The sequence below is a fragment of the Oncorhynchus mykiss genome, chromosome 6 (assembly GCF_013265735.2).
Source record: "Oncorhynchus mykiss isolate Arlee chromosome 6, USDA_OmykA_1.1, whole genome shotgun sequence".
Lineage (NCBI taxonomy): Eukaryota > Metazoa > Chordata > Actinopteri > Salmoniformes > Salmonidae > Oncorhynchus > Oncorhynchus mykiss.
The window spans coordinates 100,318,219-100,337,704 of NC_048570.1; the positions used below are offsets into that span (position 1 = coordinate 100,318,219).

A 19,486-nucleotide genomic window follows, 5' to 3' on the forward strand; every position below is an offset into this window, starting at 1 on the left:
GGGGCGGCAGGTAGCCTAGTGGTTAGGGCGTAGGGGCGGCAGGTAGCCTAGTGTTTAGAGTGTAGGGGCGGTAGGTAGCCTAGTGGTTGGAGTGTAGGGGCAGCAGGTAGTCTAGTGGTTAGAGTGTAGGGGCAGCAGGTAGTCTAGTGGTAAGAGTGTAGGGGCGGCAGGTAGTCTAGTGGTTAGAGTGTAGGGGCGGCAGGTAGTCTAGTGGTTAGAGTGTAGGTGCGGTAGGTAGCCTAATGGTTAGAGTGTAGGGGCGGCAGGTAGTCTAGTGGTTGGAGCGTAGGTGGGGCAGGTAGTCTAGTGGTTGGAGTGTAGGGGCGGCAAGTAGCCTAGTGGTTAGAGTGTAGGGGCGGTAGGTAGCCTAGTGGTTGGAGTGTAGGGGCGGCAGGTAGCCTAGTGGTTAGAGTGTAGGTGCGGTAGGTAGCCTAATGGTTAGAGTGTAGGGGCGGCAGGTAGTCTAGTGGTTGGAGCGTAGGTGGGGCAGGTAGTCTAGTGGTTAGAGTGTAGGGGCAGCAGGTAGTCTAGTGGTAAGAGTGTAGGGGCGGCAGGTAGTCTAGTGGTTAGAGTGTAGGGGCGGCAGGTAGCCTAGTGGTTAGAGCGTGGTGGCGGCAGGTAGCCTAGTGGTTAGTGTGTAGGTGGGGCAGGTAGTCTAGTGGTTAGAGTGTAGGGGCGTTAGGTAGCCTAGTGGTTAGAGTGTAGGGGCGGCAGGTAGTCTAGTGGTTAGTGTGTAGGTGGGGCAGGTAGTCTAGTGGTTAGAGTGTAGGGGCGTTAGGTAGCCTAGTGGTTGGAGTGTAGGGGCGGCAGGTAGCCTAGTGGTTAGAGTGTAGGGGCGGCAGGTAGCCTAGTGGTTAGAGTGGAGGGGCGGTAGGTAGCCTAGTGGTTAGAGTGTAGGGGCGGTAGGTAGCCTAGTGGTTGGAGTGTAGGGGCGGCAGGTAGCCTAGTGGTTAGGATGTAGGGGCGGTAGGTAGCCTAATGGTTAGAGTGTAGGGGCGGCAGGTAGCCTAGTGGTTAGAGTGTAGGGGCGGTAGGTAGTCTAGTGGTTAGAGTGTAGGGGCAGGCAGGTAGTCTAGTGGTTAGAGTGTAGGGGCGGCAGGTAGCCTAGTGGTTAGAGTGGAGGGGCGGTAGGTAGCCTAGTGGTTAGAGTGTAGGGGCGGTAGGTAGCCTAGTGGTTAGAGTGGAGGGGCAGGCAGGTAGTCTAGTGGTTAGAGTGTAGGGGCGGCAGGTAGCCTAGTGGTTAGAGTGGAGGGGCGGTAGGTAGCCTAGTGGTTAGAGTGTAGGGGCGGTAGGTAGCCTAGTGGTTGGAGTGTAGGGGCGGCAGGTAGCCTAGTGGTTAGGATGTAGGGGCGGTAGGTAGCCTAATGGTTAGAGTGTAGGGGCGGCAGGTAGCCTAGTGGTTAGAGTGTAGGGGCGGTAGGTAGTCTAGTGGTTAGAGTGTAGGGGCGGTAGGTAGCCTAGTGGTTAGAGTGGAGGGACGGCAGGTAGCCTAGTGGTTAGAGTGTAGGGGCGGCAGGTAGCCTAGTGGTTAGAGTGTAGGGGCGGCAAGTAGCCTAGTGGTTAGAGTGTAGGGGCGGTAGGTAGTCTAGTGGTTGGAGTGTAGGGGCGGCAGGTAGCCTAGTGGTTAGAGTGTAGGGGCGGCATGTAGTCTAGTGGTTGGAGCGTAGGGGCGGCAGGTAGTCTAGTGGTTAGAGTGTAGGGGCGGCAGGTAGTCTAGTGGTTAGGGCGTAGGGGCGGCATGTAGTCTAGTGGTTGGAGTGTAGGGGCGGCAGGTAGTCTAGTGGTTAGGGCGTAGGGGCGGCATGTAGTCTAGTGGTTGGAGTGTAGGGGCGGCATGTAGTCTAGTGGTTGGAGCGTAGGGGCGGCAGGTAGTCTAGTGGTTAGAGTGTAGGGGCGGCATGTAGTCTAGTGGTTGGAGTGTAGGGGCGGCATGTAGTCTAGTGGTTGGAGCGTGGGGGCGGCAGGTAGTCTAGTGGTTAGAGTGTAGGGGCGGCATGTAGTCTAGTGGTTAGAGTGTAGGGGTGGCAGGTAGCCTAGTGGTTAGAGTGTAGGGGCGGCAGGTAGTCTAGTGGTTAGAGTGTAGGGGCGGCAGGTAGTCTAGGGGTTGGAGTGTAGGGGCGGCAGGTAGTCTAGTGGTTGGAGCGTTGGACCAGTAACCAAAGAGTTGCTAGATCTAATCCCTGAGCTGACAAGGTAACAATCTGTCAAGGCAGTTAACCCACTGTTCCTAGGCTGTCACTGTAAATACGAATTTGTTCTTAACTGACTTGCCTAGATAAATAAAAAATAATGTCAGCTGTTGTGCTGTGCTTTTTTGATTCTGAGTGTACGTTTATAGAGTTTTAAAGTCTCACAGCAATGAGGGCCGTTTGCCTGAATATATAGTTGATGTTTGTTTTTTTTTACGGCCAGATCGATGCCTTCTTTACTGTGAGTGAATGTGCTATCCAGGAAGTTATTTAAGAGTGTCTGGATATTTTGGTTACTGGTTGCTGTCTGCCATTCTTCTGTGCTGTTTTGGGCCCATCTGTATGAATGTCTGATGTTGCTTACTGGGCTGTGAATGTGAGCTGTGAGTGTGTGGTTGTTTCCATGTCTGTTCTTTTGAGGAACAACATAACGTGTCTGTGATCAGACAGAGGTGTTAGTGGCTTGACAGTGAATGAGCTGAGAGAGAAGGGGTCCATGTCTGTGATCATATAGTCGACTGTACTGTGGCCAAGAGGTGAGCAGTCGGTGAATCTCCCCAAAGAGCCCCCCCCCCCCCCCCCCCCCCCCCCCGTAACCTACCATTGACAAAGTACAGACCCAGGCTTCTACAGAGCTGCAAAAGATCCCTTCTGCTTTTGTTGACGGTGCTGTCACTGTTGTTTTTATGGGGGAGATGAAGACAGTTAGAAACAGTACGGCCTGTAATAAAGCTGTCCCCTCGTGTGCTCGTCAGATCAGGTAGTGTTCCTGTGAGCGAATTTGTGTCCCTACAGATGAGGACATTTCCATGGGCCTGCAAATCGCAGGTCTCTTCCTCAAGGGTGGGGAATATCTTCTTTGAGTTATATGAGGATTCTGAGGGGGGGATATACTGTAACACATGTTTCTGTCAGTACAAGTTCTATTTTCAGTTTTAACTAAATGAGGGGGGGATATACTGTAACACATTTTTCTGTCAATACAAGTTCTATTTTCAGTTTTAACTAAATGTGATAATTACCAATTTTGAGGGGATCGATTAGATTTTGTTGTTGGGATTTGTACCAAATGATCAGTCCTCCAGAGTCTCTGCCTCTATTGACAGAGCTGTGTTTCTCTCTCTCTCTTAACAGGTCTGTTGGTGTACGTGTCGATGATGGTGGGGGCTTTCGTGTGGGGCAGCCTGGCGGATAAGATGGGCCGTAGGAAATGTCTGATCTACTGTCTGGCCATCGACTGTGTCTTCAGCTTCCTGTCCTGCTTCGCTCAGGGATACGGATTCTTCCTCTTCTTCAGGTTCTGCTCCGGCTTCGGGTGAGATGAGACTCTGTTGCTGAGATGGAGAGAGAGATGAAGAGAGAGATGGCGAGAGGGATGCAGAGAGATGGATGTAGAGAGAGAGATGGAGAGAGGGATGTAGAGAGAGAGATGTAGAGAGATGGATGTAGAGGGAGATGAAGAGAGATAGATGAAGAGAGATGGATGTAGAGAGAGGGATGGAGAGGGAGATGAAGAGAGATGGATGTTGAGAGAGGATGGAGAGGGAGATGAAGAGAGATGGATGTTGAGAGAGGGATGGAGAGGGAGATGAAGAGAAATGATTACTGCAAGCTAGCTCTGTCTGGAGGAATCCCTGATCCCAGCTCTGTCTGGAGGACACTCTGATCCCAGCTCTGTCTGGAGGACTCCCCCTGAGCCCAGCTCTGCCTGGAGGGCGCCCTGAACCCAGCTCTGTCTGGAGGACTCCCTGAACCCATTTCTGTCTGGAGGACTCTCTGAACCCAGCTCTGTCTGGAGGACACCCTGAACCCAGCTCTGTCTGGAGGACTCCCTGAACCCAGCTCTGTCTGGAGGACTCCCTGAGCACAGCCAAGGCCCCAAGATCATAACGTCATGGTCCAGTCCCAAATGGCTGCTTATTCCCTATGAAGTTCACTTCCTATGGGCTCTGGTCAGAAGTTGTGCTCTACAAAGGGAATAAGGTGACATTTGGACACACATCATAACAGAACCCTTTACCGGAGCCAAAGGGAGAATAGGTCCAGGTGTCTGGGGTTTTGTGTGGTCAGAGCGTGATTTCAACAAAGTCCACAGAACAGACCCCCTCAAGAGGAATAACACCCCATTTCACTGTTTCAACAATCCTGCTCATGTTAAAGAATATATTCAGAGTTTAAATTTCTCTAATCTCTGTTGTATTGTTCCACCAGGATCGGAGGGACTGTCCCCATCGTGTACACCTACTTCGCAGAGTTCCTCCAGATGGATAAGAGAGGGGAGCACCTTAGCTGGCTGTGTATGTTCTGGATGTTCGGTGGGCTCTACGCCTCCTTTACCGCCTGGGGAATCATCCCTCACTACGGTACCAAGCCATGTTGCTGTTTTATAATACTTTATGAATTTCATAGTAGATTAATTGAGTGGTTTGGGCTTGACCTGATCAGGCCCTGATGGAGCCCATGCACTCTTTGAGCTCAGCTGTAACGTCACCCAGCAGGTAATGGACCTGACTGTGCTGTTGTTGTTGGTGATGGTGATGATGGTGATGGTGGTGATGATGATGATGATGGTGGTGATGGTGATGATGATGATGGTGATGATGGTGGTGATGGTGATGATGAGGATGATGATGGTGATGATGCTGGTGAGGATGATGATGCTGATGATGATGGTGATGGTGATGATGGTGATGATGGTGATGAAGATGATGATGGTCATGATGGTGATGGTGATGATGATGGTGGTGATGATGATGATGATGAGGATGATGGTGATGGTGATGATGGTGATGATGATGATGATGATAGTGATGATGGTGATTATGGTGATGATGATGATGATGGTGATGATGGTGATTATGGTGATGATGATGATGATGGTGGTGATGGTGGTGATGGTGATGATGAGGATGATGATGATGGTGATGATGATGGTGGTGATGATGCTGATGAGGATGATGTTATAATCATTATTATTGTTGTTGATGTATGATGTTGTTATTGTTGTTGATGTATGATGTTGTCATTGTTGTTGATGTACACCACCGTTCAAAAGTTTGTGGTCACTTAGAAATGTCCTTGTTTTTGAGAGAAAAGCCAATTCTTTGCATATTAAAATAACATCAAATTGATCAGAAATACGGTGTCGACATTGTTAATGTTGTAAATGACTATTGTAGCTAGAAACGGCTGATTATTTTATGGAATATCTATATAGGTGTACAGAGGCAATGTCTCGCATGGAAGAGTCATCATTTCTCAAAACAAGAATAGATTGACGAGTTTCAGAAGAAAGATATTTGTTTCTGGCCATGTTGAGCCTGTAATCGAACCCTGAAATGCTGATGCTCCAGATACTCAACTAGTCTAAAGAAGGCCAGTTTCATTTCTTCTTTAATCAGGACAACAGTTTTCAGCTGTGCTAACATAATTGTAAAAGGGTTTTCGAATGATCAATTAGCCTTTTAAAATGATAAACTTGGATTAGCTAACACAACGTGCCATTGGAACACAGGAGTGATGGTTGCTGATAATGGGCCTCTGTAAGCCTATGTAGATATTCCATTAAAAATCAGCCGTTTCCAGCTACAATAGACATTTACAACATTGACAATGTCTACACTGTATTTCTGATCAATTTAATGTTATTTTAATGGACCAAAAATGTGCTTTTCTTTCAAAATCAAGGACATTTCTATGTGGCCCCAAACTTTTGGACGGTAGTGTATGTTGTTGTTGTTATTGATGTTGTTGTTGTTGATGTTGTTGTTATTGATGTATGTTGATGTTTGTTGTTGTTGTTATTGTTGTTGATGTTGTTGTTCATGTTGTTGATGTATGTTGTTGTTATTATTGATGATGATGTTGTTGATGTTGTTGTTGTGGATGTATGTTGATGTATGTTGTTGTTGTTATTGTTGTTGATGTTGTTGCAGGCTGGGGCATCAGCCTGGGGACACAGTATCAGATCCACACCTGGAGAGTATTCATTCTGGTGTGTATGTTTCCAGCCATCATTGCCCTCGTTGGACTGGTCTTCATGCCAGAGAGTCCACGCTTCTTCCTGGAGGTAACAGACTGTGTGTGTGCGTGTGTGTGTGCGCGTGCGCGTGTGTGCGTGTGTGTGTGTATGTGTGTGTGTGTGTGTGTGTGTGTGGTGTGTGTGTGTGGTGTGTGTGTGTGTGTGTGTGTGTGTGTGTGTGTGTGTGTGTGTGTGTGTGTGTGTGTGTGTGTGTGGTGTGTGTGTGTGGTGTGTGTGTGTGGTGTGTGTGTGTGTGTGTGTGTGTGTGTGTGTGTGTGTGTGTGTGTGTGTACAGTATGCAGCTTATTCTTTAGCGTTATTTTACCAGGTCAGTTGACTGAGAACATTCTCATTTACAGCAACAACCTGGGGAATAGTTACAGGGGAGAGGAGGGGGATGAATGAACCAAATGGCAGCCAGATGGAAGAATCAGGATGAGATTGTTGATATTATGACTCAGCAGCCACAGAGCATTCTGATATTATGATGACTCAGCAGCCACAGAGCATTCTGATATTATGATGACTCAGCAGCCACAGAGCATTCTGATATCATGATGACTCAGCAGCCACAGAGCATTCTGATATTATGATGACTCAGCAGCCACAGAGCATTCTGATATCATGATGACTCAGCAGCCACATAGCATTCAGCCTCTCCAAAATAAAACAGGAACTAAATCTCACTGCTGTGTTGCTTCACACAGAGTTGTAAAGGTTGAACATCTCCCCCAGTCCCTTATTCCTTTTACATGTTATTGTACACTCTTAGAAAAAAGGGGAACAAAAACATTCTTCGGCTTTCCCAATAGGTTAACCACCTTTGGTTCCAGGTAGAACCCTTTTTGATTCCAGGTAGAACTCTTTTGGGTCTAGAAGAAAATGAAACGCACACCTATTAAGACGAGGTGCTGGCTAGCGGAGTAGAAAACTAGAAAATAAGAATAAAAGAGAGCTGCACACTCTAGGAGCTCAGATGCAATAATTTAATTACCAACGTTTCGACAGCCAAGCTGTCTTCATCAGGGTATAATCACAAACACTGCGGGATGACTCGTTTATATAGTGTCAAAAGACACAGGTGTCTGTAATCATGGCCAAGAGTGGCCTAATATCATTGGTTAATAATCAAATATTAAAATGTCATACAAAGAACAGCATACAAACATGTAGAACCAAAAGGGTTCTCCAAAGGGTTCATGGGACATGGAACCCCTACATGGAACCCAAAAGAGTTCTATCTGGAACCAAAAAAGGGTTCTACCTTGAACCAAAAGGGTTATCCTATGGGGACAGCTGAAGAACCCTTTTTAGGTTCTAGATAGCACCTTTCTTCTAAGATTGTACCTGTATATTCCACCTTCTATGGCATTGTATATTCCAGTAGCTACATGTGATAGACTGACAGATGTTTCTGTCTGTCTCTTCTCAGAATGGGAGACATGACGAGGCCTGGATGATTCTGAGACAGGTCCATGATACCAACTGGAAGGCCAAGGGAGAACCTGAGAGGGTATTCACTGTGAGTACACAACCGGTCAAACCAACTCTCCTCTAGTATAGTCAACCTGAGACGGTATTCACTGTGAGTACACCACCGGTAAAACCAACAACTCTCCTCTAGTACAGTCAACCTGAGACAGTATTCACTGTGAGTACACCACCGGTAAAACCAACAACTCTCCTTTAGTACAGTCACCCTGAGAGGGTGTTCAACTCTCCCCTAGTACAGTCAACTAGAGAGGGTGTTCAACTCTCCTCTAGTACAGTCACCCTGAGAGGGTATTCACTGTGAGTACACCACCGGTCAAACCAACTCTCCTCTAGTACAGTCACCCTGAGAGGGTATTCACTGTGAGTACACCACCGGTCAAACCAACTCTCCTCTAGTACAGTCAAGAGAACCATACTCCTCGTTCAATATAATGTTATATAATCACTATTTTTTCTCCAACAATATAATGTGATATAATCTCTCCTGTCCCTCCTGTCAGGTGTCCAACATCACGACTCCTAAGACGCAGGAGGATGAGTTCATTGAGATCCAGAGTGACACTGGAACATCATTCCAGCGCTGGACTGTCAGACACACCAACCTCCTCAAACAGGTAACAGCTGGACTGTCATACACACCAACCTCCTCAAACAGGTAACAGCTGGACTGTCAGACACACCAACCTCCTCAAACAGGTAACAGCAGGACCGTCAGACACACCAACCTCCTCAAACAGGTAACAGCAGGACTGTCAGACACACCAACCTCCTCAAACAGGTAACAGCTGGACTGTCAGACACCAACCTCCTCAAACAGGTAACAGCTGGACTGTCAGACACCAACCTCCTCAAACAGGTAACAGCTGGACTGTCAGACACACCAACGTCCTCAAACAGGTAACAGCTGGACCGTCAGACACACCAACCTCCTCAAACAGGTAACAGCTGGACTGTCAGACACACCAACCTCCTCAAACAGGTAACAGCAGGACCGTCAGACACACCAACCTCCTCAAACAGGTAACAGCTGGACTGTCAGACACCAACCTCCTCAAACAGGTAACAGCTGGACTGTCAGACACCAACCTCCTCAAACAGGTAACAGCTGGACTGTCAGACACCAACCTCCTCAAACCGGTAACAGCTGGACTGTCAGACACCAACCTCCTCAAACAGGTAACAGCTGGACTGTCAGACACCAACCTCCTCAAACAGGTAACAGCTGGACTGTCAGACACACCAACCTCCTCAAACAGGTAACAGTTGGACTGTCAGACACCAACCTCCTCAAACAGGTAACAGCTGGACTGTCAGACACCAACCTCCTCAAACAGGTAACAGCTGGACTGTCAGACACACCAACCTCCTCAAACAGGTAACAGTTGGACTGTCAGGCACCAACCTCCTCAAACAGGTAACATATAGTAGCCATTTCAGGGGGGAGCCCCAACCGGAATTCAATCAGCGTCCAGCGACTGTCAACACAACACCTCAGCCATTATACCAAGAGATCCTAAACCCTAGGAGGATGATCGGTGTTGGATTTAGATTTCTACAACACATATTCTTGATTTAAAATGTTAAAGTTTTTGAACATTGTCAATAGCACTGCTCATAAGAGTGTGTCTGAACCAGGAGGATGACTTGTTTGTGTTGTTGACTCTATGTCTCCAGGTGATGCAGAACGTGATGTCCCTGGCAGCACCAGACCTCAGACTGCAGGGTCTGTTCCTGGCTATCGTCTGGTTCACCATGGCCTTCAGGTAAACAAACAGTAGTAACCTTTTGTTGTGAGTATATTCAACAGACCCCCCTGTTATCCCATCAGGTGCTCCTCAACCAACACAGGAGATATCCAATCCAGTCAAAGCTCTCCAGATGGGGAACGTCTGCATATCTAACACGTGATAGCTTGCTACCTGTCGAGAGCACTGCCAAGTCACTATTGGACGTGTCAATCATGACGGGGTACTGTTACTTCTGTGTCTCAGCTACCACGGACTGTCGGTGTGGTTCCCTGACATGATCAAGTACATGCAGTATGAGGAGTACGAGTCCAAGGTGAAACTCTTCCATCGAGAACGAGTGGAGAGATTCCACTTCAACTTCTCCCTGGTCAACCAGATCCACAAAGAGGGAGAATATGTCCATGACAAGTATGTCACAGATGGGATATTTTGACTGGACAACTAGCACGTTACAATGTTGTCAGATGTCTTCCCTGAAGCAGGGCTGTTCTCTCTCTAAAAAAAAACCTTGTGCTATCTCTTATCTAGGTTCATGGATATAGAGATCAAGTCTGTGAAGTTTGAAGATTCCCTGTTTGAGAACTGTTACTTTGAGGACGTCAGGTCGACCAACACATACTTTGAGAACTGCACCATCAAGAACACGGTCTTCTATAACACAGGTAGGTGTTATATCTGTGCATGGATTCTCACAAATCAATCCATTTGTCCGTGATTCAAGCTCCATAGAGAGACCGGACAAGGTTGTACAATGTCTCCCTTGCTGTTCACCTTAACCATTGATATGTGAGGTGTATTATGTATGTGATGTGCAGTGCATTTGGAAGGTATTCAGACTCCTCAAATTTTTCCAAATTTTTTACGTTACAGCCCTATTCTAAAATGGATTCAAAATAAAAAAATCCTTATCAATCTACACATAAATCCTCACAATGACAAAGCGGAAACATATTATTTTTTTTTATGTTTGCTAATTTATAAAAAATAAATACCTTATCTTCTTGAGACAGTATTTTGATGTTTGGATAAAAAACGTGCCCAAATGAAACTGCCTATTTCTCAGGCCCAGAAGCTAGAATATGCATATAATATGCAGATTAGGATAGAAAACAATCTAAAGTTTCCAAAACTGTCAAAATACTGTCTGTGAGTATAACAGAACTGATATTGCAGGTGAAAACCAGAGGAAAATCCAACCAGGAAGTGCAATGAAACCTCTGTTCCATTGCATGCCTACCCTCCCTTTAAAGGGATATCAACCATATTCCTTTCCCTACAGCTTCCACAAGGTGTGAACAGTATTTAGACATAGTTTCAGGCTTTTATTCTGAAAAATGAGCGAGAATGATCACATCGCGTCAGTGGATAGCTGTGTCCCCAGAGTTTTGCATGTGCGAGCAGCTTGGAGCAGACCTTTTCTCTCTCTCCTATTGAAAAAGCTACCGTCCGGTTGAAATATTATCGATTATTTATTGTAAAAACAACCTGAGGATTGATTATAAAAAACGTTTGACATGTTTCTACGAACTTTACTAATACTATTTGGAATTTTTGTCTGCCCGTCGTGATCAACACGATTACTCAACAAAACGCGCCAACCAAATGGAGGTTTTTGGATATAAAAATAATCTTTATCGAACAAAACAAACATTTAGTGTATAACTGGGAGTCTCGTGAGTGCAAACATCCGAAGATCATCAAAGGTAAGCGATTCATGTTATTGCTTTTCTGAGTTTCGTGACCAATCTACTTTGCTGCTAGCTGTTTGTAATGTTTTGTCTGCTGAGAGAGGTGTCCTAACATAAATGCTTGGTTTGCTTTTGCTGTAAAGCTTTTTTGAAATCTGACATGCCAGGTGGATTAACAACAAGCTAAACTGTGTTTTGGTATATTTTGGTGTGATTTCATGAAAATTAAATATTTTTAGTAATTTCATTTGAATTTGGCGCTCTGCAATTCAGCGGATGTTGACGAAAATGATCCCGCTAAAGGGATCGGTACGCCAAGAGGTTATTTACATAAGCATTGAGATTCTTTGCTTTAAGACTCAAAATTGAGCTCAGGTGTATCCTGTTTCCATTGATCATCCTTGAGATGTTTCTACAACTTGACTGTGATAAATTCAATTGATTGAACATCATTTGGAAAGGCACACACCTGTCTATATAAGGTCCCACAGTTGACAGTGCATGTCAGAGCAAAAACCAAGCCATGAGGTTGAAGGAATTGTCCGTAGAGCTCCAACACAGGATTGTGTCTTGGCACAGATCTTGGGAAGGGTGCCAAAACATTTCTGTCCCGAAGAACACAGTGGCCTCCATCATTCTTAAATGGAAGAAGTTTGGAATCACCAAGACTCTTCCTAGAGCTGGCCGCCAAGCCAAACTGAGCAATTGGGGGGGAAGGGACTTGGTTAGGGAGGTGACTAAGACGCCCATGTTCACTATGGCAGAGCTCCAGAGTTCCTCTGTGGAGATTGGAGAACCTTCCAAAAGGACAACCATCCCTGCAGCACTCTAGCAATCAGGCCTTTATGGTGGACTGGACAGATGGAAACCACTCCTCAGTAAAAGGCACATGACAGCCCACTTGGAGTTTGCCAAAAGGCATCTAAGGACTTTCAGACGATGAGAAACAAGATTCCCGTGTCTGATGAAACCAAGATTGAACTCTTTCGCTTGAATGCCAAGCATCAAGTCTGGAGGAAACCTGGCACCATCCTGCCATTTTTCAGTGGCAGGGACTGGGAGACTAGTTAGGTTTGAGGGAAAGATGAACTGAGTACAGAGAGACCCTTGATGAAAACCTGCTCCAGAACGCTCAGGACCTCAGACTGGGGCGAAGGTTCACCTTCCAACAGGACAACGACCATAAGCACACAGCCAAGACAATACAAGGGTGGCTTCTGGACAAATCTCTGAATGTCCTTGAGTGGCCGAGCCAGAGCCCGGACTTGAATCCAATCGAACATCTCTGGAGAGACCTGAAAATAGCTGAGCAGCGACGCTCCCCATCCAACCTGACAGAACTTGAGAGGATCTGCAGTGAAGAAAATACCCAAATACAGGTGTGCCAAGCTTGTAGCGTCACACCCGAGAAGACTCAGTGCTGTAATCGCTGCCAAAGTGCTTCAACAAAGTACTGAGTAAAGGGTCTGAATACCTATGTAAATGTGATATTTCCATGTTTAAATATTAAGACATTTGCAAAAATGTCTAAAAACCTGTTTTTGCTTTGTAATTATGGTGTATGAGTGAAAAAAAAACAAAAACATTTTAGAGTAATACTGTAATGTAACAGAAAGTAGGAAAAGTGAAGGGTTCTGAATGCTTTCTGAATGCACTGTAAACATGACGTTGAACAGAGCACAGACCCCTTATGATCTAATTTGGGACTGTCCTTTATCTCCTTGACTGGCAGACCTTTGGGAAGACTCTAAGTTTATAGACTGTCGGATGGAAAATGCCACGTTTCTCCATCCGAAGAAAGGCTGCCATCTGAACTTCCAGGAGGAGAACGACATCGTCATCTACATGGTCAGCTTCCTGGGGAGTCTAGCCACACTGCCAGGCAACATCCTGTCAGCCCTCTTCATGGACAAGATAGGAAGGATCAAAATTATAGGTGAGGGAAGTGAAGACACGTGGCTCAGTGGGAAAATAATCAATGGTACAAAACAACCTGAAACTATGGCAGCAACTCTGAAATCATTCTCTCTTTCTCTCTCTGTCTTTTTCACTCTGTCTCTCTCTCTCTCCCTCTCTGCCCCCCTCTCTCTGTCTCCCTCTCTCTCCCTCTCTACCCCCCCCCTCTCTCTCTGTCTGTCTCTTTCACTCTGTCTCCCTCTCTCTCCCTCTCTGCCCCCCCTCTCTCTGTCTCTTTCTCCCTCTCTCTCCCTCTCTGCCCCCCCCTCTCTCTCTCTGTCTGTCTCTTTCACGCTGTCTCCCTCTCTCTCCCTCTCTGCCCCCCCTCTCTCTCTCTGTCTCTGTCTCCTTCTCTCTCCCTCTCTGCCCCCCTCTCTCTCTCTCTGTCTGTCTCTTTCACTTTGTCTCCCTCTCTCTCCCTCTCTGCCCCCTCCCCTCTCTCTCTCTCTCTCTCTCTCTCTCACTCTCTGCCCCCCCTCTCTCTGTCTCTGTCTCCCTCTCTCTCCCTCTCTGCCCCCCCCCTCTCTCTCTGTCTGTCTCTTTCACTCTGTCTCCCTCTCTCTCCCTCTCTGCCCCCCCTCTCTCTCTCTCTGTCTCTTTCACTCTGTCTCTCTCCCTCTCTCTCCCTCTCTGCACCCCCCTCTCTCTCTCTGTCTCTCTCTCTCTCTCTCTCTCTCTCTCTCTCACTCTCTCTCTCCCTCTCTGCCCCCCCCCCTCTCTCTGTCTGTCTGTCTGTCTGTCTGTCTGTCTGTCTGTCTGTCTGTCTGTCTGTCTGTCTGTCTGTTTCTCTGTCTCTGTCTCTGTCTCTGTCTCTGTCTGTCTCTCTCTGTCTCTGTCTCTGTCTCTCTCTCCCTGTCTCTCTCTGTCTCTCCACCAGGTGGTTCTATGCTGATATCAGCAGTTTGTACGTTCCTCCTGCTCCTCAGCTTCAGTCAGGGGGCAGTTATATTATTTCAGTGCCTTTTCTACGCTACCAGCGTCGCGGCCTGGAACGGACTGGAGGTCATCACAGTAGAAATCTACCCTTCTGCTAAAAGGTACAGAGAACCCCAATCCCCATGTCCATGTCCTGGTATCAGACGTCTGTGTTGTTCATAATGAGGGATGTAGCTGGTCATTGGATAAATACTATAAACCAAAGGTTTTCAGCTGGTTTTGCCTCGGGACCCAAACTGAAGCAGGTTGTTTCAAATTGAACCAGGTAGTTTTTACTCAGACACCTGTGATCCATTCAAAACCTCCCGACCCGCCGGTTGAGAACCACTGTTGTAAACTGTCCTTTAAGCACCTGCCCTAAACCCACTGATGTCTGTACCTCTCTCTTCCTCAGATGCACAGCGTTCGGAGTGCTGAACGGTACCTGTAAGCTGGCAGCCATTATTGGCAGCGTCATCTTTGCCAAGTTCATCGGCATCACAAAGATCATCCCCATTTTCCTGGCGTTCGCAGCGCTCGCCTGTGGAGGTCTGCTGGCCACCAAACTGCCCGACACACGGGAGAAGATCCTGGAGTGAAAACATCTAAACATCTACAGCATCAAGGGTTGTAAAATTTCTGCGACTTTCCACAGGTTCTCAAAACATCTTGGTGGGAAGATTCCCAGACTTCCTGCGTGGGAATTTGGGGAAAGTTAGTGGAATTTTGCAAACCTTTACAACGTCACGGCCAAATAAAGATGTCTGTACATATAGGTTGGTCCAGTTGGGAGAGAGACTTCCACATGTGAAGTGAGTTGTGTGTGACAGAATAGGGGATGGGCTTTCTGTTCCCATGGTGATGTATAGAACGAACGGTACCCTCATCAAGACATGTCACCATTTTACATTGTTTGATATTGTGTTTTTCTTCTGTCCACCCCCCTTCTGTACACCACCCAGGTAGAGCAGGACATGTCACTCTGTATTTGGTATGTTTTAAAATGTGTTTCAAATTATTTTAAATTAAAATTAAAGAATAGGAGAAATATATTTACTTGGAAGATGAGAAATATATTTACTTGGAAGATGACAGACAGTTTTACCATGTTGTGCTTTGATTTAAAACTAACTGTTCAGGAAAGGTATTAGGTTGACATTTGGGTTGGAATTCAATGGCGGCTAAGGTTTCAACGTAACGCTATTGTACAATTCAGAACCAATTTTTCATTGTCCTTGTTCCATTCCATTGTGTGAACTTTCATCTCGGGTAGTCAGGTGCTTGAATTGTCCCCTTTCCTCTTTGCCCTTAACTTTCCAGCTGAACCACTGAATGTGGTTCAGAAACCCCTCCATTCTATTCCACACCCCCCTTCTTTCCAAGGACTCCATTTATATATATTCATCCCTGTGTATCGCTCAGCATCTGGTCTTCAGCTCCTGTTGTATCTATTAACCAGGACGACAACCTCTTCTGCTGTACAGTGGATGCTTCTGTTGACGTACCAATATGTTTGTTGTATTGTTTGTGTTCAGTCTCTCCTTTTCCAGAAGAGCTGTGTTCTAGATACTGATTCTATTAAATCCTGTCTAGTCTTGTGTTCAGTCTCTCCTTGTCCAGAAGAGCTGTGTTCTAGATACTGATTCTATTAAATCCTGTCTTGTCTGTGTTCAGTCTCTCCTTTTCCAGTAGACTGATACTGATTCTATTAAATCCTGTCTAGTCTGTGTTCAGTCTCTCCTTTTCCAGAAGAGCTGTGTTCTAGATACTGATTCTATTAAATCCTGTCTAGTCTGTGTTCAGTCTCTCCTTTTCCAGAAGAGCTGTGTTCTAGATACTGATTCTATTAAATCATGTCTTGTCTGTGTTCAGTCTCTCCTTTTCCAGAAGAGCTGTGTTCTAGATACTGATTCTATTAAATCCTGTCTAGTCTGTGTTCAGTCTCTCCTTTTCCAGTAGACTGATAGTGATTCTATTAAATCCTGTCTAGTCTGTGTTCAGTCTCTCCTTGTCCAGAAGAGCTGTGTTCTAGATACTGATTCTATTAAATCCTGTCTAGTCTGTGTTCAGTCTCATCTTTTCCAGTAGAATGATACTGATTCTATTAAATCCTGTCTAGTCTGTGTTCAGGCTCTCCTTGTCCAGAAGAGCTGTGTTCTAGATACTGATTCTATTAAATCCTGTCTTGGTTGTCTGTTGCCATGACAATGTAAGATTTGTTTTTTTCTAAAATTATGTGAAAATGTGAGTTTAGACACTTTTATATTTTACTCTATTTTTAAAGTCACTAAGTATCATTTACAGCAGTGTTTCCCAACTCTGCTCCTCCACTACCCCCAACAGCCCAACCCTGGTCCTCCAGTACCCCCAACTCTGGTCCTCCAGTACCCCCAACTCTGGTCCTCCTGTACCCACAACTCTGGTCCTCCAGTACCCCCCAACATCCCAACTCTGGTCCTCCTGTACCCCCAACTCTGGTCCTCCTGTACCCACAACTCTGGTCCTCCAGTACCCCCCAAAATCCCAACTCTGGTCCTCCAGTACCCCCCAACATCCCAACTCTGGTCCTCCTGTACCCCCAACTCTGGTCCTCCAGTAACCCCCAACATCCCAACTCTGGTCCTTCAGTACCCCCGAACATCCCAACTCTGGTCCTCCTGTACCCCCAACTCTGGTCCTCCAGTACCCCCAACTCTGGTCCTCCTGTACCCACAACTCTGGTCCTCCAGTACCCCCCAACATCCCAACTCTGGTCCTCCTGTACCCCCAACTCTGGTCCTCCTGTACCCACAACTCTGGTCCTCCAGTACCCCCCAAAATCCCAACTCTGGTCCTCCAGTACCCCCCAACATCCCAACTCTGGTCCTCCTGTACCCCCAACTCTGGTCCTCCAGTAACCCCCAACATCCCAACTCTGGTCCTCCAGTACCCCCGAACATCCCAACTCTGGTCCTCCTGTACCCCCAACTCTGGTCCTCCAGTACCCCCAACTCTGGTCCTCCTGTACCCCCAACTCTGGTCCTCCTGTACCCCCAACTCTGGTCCTCCAGTACCCCCCAACATCCCAACTCTGGTCCTCCAGTACCCCCAACTCTGGTCCTCCTGTACCCCCAACTCTGGTCCTCCAGTATCCCCCAACATCGCAACTCTGGTCCTCCAGTACCCCCCAACATCCCAACTCTGGTCCTCCTGTACCCCCAACCCTGGTCCTCCAGTACCCCCAACATCCCATCTCTGGTCCACCAGTACCCCCCAACATCCCAACTCTGGTCCTCCTGTACCCCCAACTCTGGTCCTCCAGTAACCCCCAACATCCCATCTCTGGTCCACCAGTACCCCCCAACATCCCAACTCTGGTCCTCCAGTACCCGCCAACATCCCAACTCTGGTCCTCCTGTACCCCCAACCCTGGTCCTCCAGTACCCCCAACATCCCATCTCTGGTCCACCAGTACCCCCCAACATCCCAACTCTGGTCCTCCTGTACCCCCAACTCTGGTCCTCCAGTACCCGCCAACATCCAAACTCGGGTCCTCCAGTACCCCCCAACATCCCAACTCTGGTCCTCCTGTACCCCCAGCTCTGGTCGTCCTGTACTCCCAACCCTGGTCCTCCAGTACCCCCAACATCCCATCTCTGGTCCACCAGTACCCCCCAACATCCCAACTCTGGTCCTCCTGTACCCCCAACTCTGGTCCTCCAGTACCCCCCAACATCCCAACTCTGGTCCTCCTGTACCCCCAGCTCTGGTCCTCCTGTACCCCCAACCCTGGTCCCCCTGTACCCCCAACTCTGGTCATCCAGTACCCCTAACTCTGGTCCTCCTGTACCCCCAACTCTGGTCCTCCAGTACCCCCCAACATCCTATCTCTGGTCCTCCAGTATCCCCCAACATCCCAACTCTGCTCTTCCAGTATCCCCCAACAGCCCAACCCTGGTCCTTCAGTACCCCCCAACATCCCAACTCTGGTCCTTCAGTACCCCCAACTCTGGTCCTCCAGTACCCCTAACATCCCATCTCTGGTCCACCAGTACCCCCCAACATCCCAACTCTGGTCCTCCTGTACCCCCAACTCTGGTCCTCCAGTACCCCCCAACATCCCAACTCTGGTCCTCCTGTACCCCCAGCACTGGTCCTCCAGTACCCCCAACCCTGGTCCCCCTGTACCCCCAACTCTGGTCCTCCAGTACCCCTAACTCTGGTCCTCCTGTACCCCCAACTCTGGTCCTCCAGTACCCCCCAACATCCCAACTCTGGTTCTCCTGTACCCCCAACTCTGGTCCTCCAGTACCCCCCAACATCCCAACTCTGGTCCTCCAGTACCCCCCAACATCCCAACTCTGGTCCTCCTGTACCCCGAACTCTGGTCCTCCAGTACCCCCCAACATCCCAACTCTGGTCCTCCAGTACCCCCCAACATCCCAACTCTGGTCCTCCTGTACCCCCAGCTCTGGTCCTCCTGTACCCCCAACTCTGGTCCCCCTGTACCCCCAACTCTGGTCCTCCAGTACCCCTAACTCTGGTCTTCCTGTACCCCCAACTCTGGTCCTCCAGTACCCCCCAACATCCCAACTCTGCTCCTCCAGTATCCCCCAACAGCCCAACCCTGGTCCTTCAGTACCCCCCAACATCCCAACTCTGGTCCTTCAGTATCCCCAACTCTGGTCCTCCAGTACCCCCCAACATCCCAACTCTGGTCCTCCAGTACCCCCAACATCCCAACTCTGGTCCTCCTGTACCCCCAACTCTGGTCCTCCAGTACCCCCCAACATCCCAACTCTGGTCCTCCAGTACCCCCCAACATCCCAACTCTGCTCCTCCAGTATCCCCCAACAGCCCAACCCTGGTCCTTCAGTACCCCCCAACATCCCAACTCTGGTCCTTCAGTATCCCCAACTCTGGTCCTCCAGTACCCCCCAACATCCCAACTCTGGTCCTCCAGTACCCCCAACATCCCAACTCTGGTCCTCCTGTACCCCCAACTCTGGTCCTCCAGTACCCCCCAACATCCCAACTCTGGTCCTCCAGTACCCCCCAACATCCCAACTCTGGTCCTCCAGTACCCCCCAACAGCCCAACCCTGGTCCTTCAGTACCCCCCAACATCCCAACTCTGGTCCTTCAGTACCCCCAACTCTGGTCCTCCAGTACCCCTAACATCCCATCTCTGGTCCACCAATACCCCCCAACAGCCCAACACTGGTCCTCCTGTACCCCAACATCCCAACTATGGTCCTCCTGTACCCCCAACATCCCAACCCTGATCCTCCAGTACCCCCAGGGTTGGGAAACACTGGTTTACAGCATGTTCTATATTTACATCAACAACATGTTGACATTTCTAAGGAATATGGACCTTTTTGACTTGATTGAGCTGTGTGTGTGTATTTTAAATCCAAATGCTGTTTATTTAGTAAATACTTTAGTTTGATGACCAGCATTGTATTTGTTGTTGTATATTATTAGACCAGTTGTA

General features: G+C 48.0%; 1 protein-coding gene across 1 annotated transcript in view; it reads left to right on the plus strand.

Annotated features, from left to right (window-relative positions):
* The window catches only part of LOC110527037 (synaptic vesicle glycoprotein 2B-like), a 78,113-nt gene extending 61,786 nt beyond the window's left edge, over positions 1-16,327 (plus strand). The window contains exons 3-13 of the mRNA XM_036981727.1: positions 3,324-3,504; positions 4,401-4,552; positions 6,125-6,258; positions 7,643-7,732; positions 8,205-8,318; positions 9,379-9,467; positions 9,696-9,860; positions 9,981-10,114; positions 12,873-13,076; positions 13,974-14,133; positions 14,427-16,327. Coding sequence (XP_036837622.1) covers positions 3,324-3,504; positions 4,401-4,552; positions 6,125-6,258; positions 7,643-7,732; positions 8,205-8,318; positions 9,379-9,467; positions 9,696-9,860; positions 9,981-10,114; positions 12,873-13,076; positions 13,974-14,133; positions 14,427-14,610 — 1,607 coding nt within the window. The 3' untranslated portion in view covers positions 14,611-16,327. The remainder of the gene's footprint in view (positions 1-3,323; positions 3,505-4,400; positions 4,553-6,124; positions 6,259-7,642; positions 7,733-8,204; positions 8,319-9,378; positions 9,468-9,695; positions 9,861-9,980; positions 10,115-12,872; positions 13,077-13,973; positions 14,134-14,426) is intronic.
* The last annotated feature ends 3,159 nt before the right edge of the window (positions 16,328-19,486 follow it).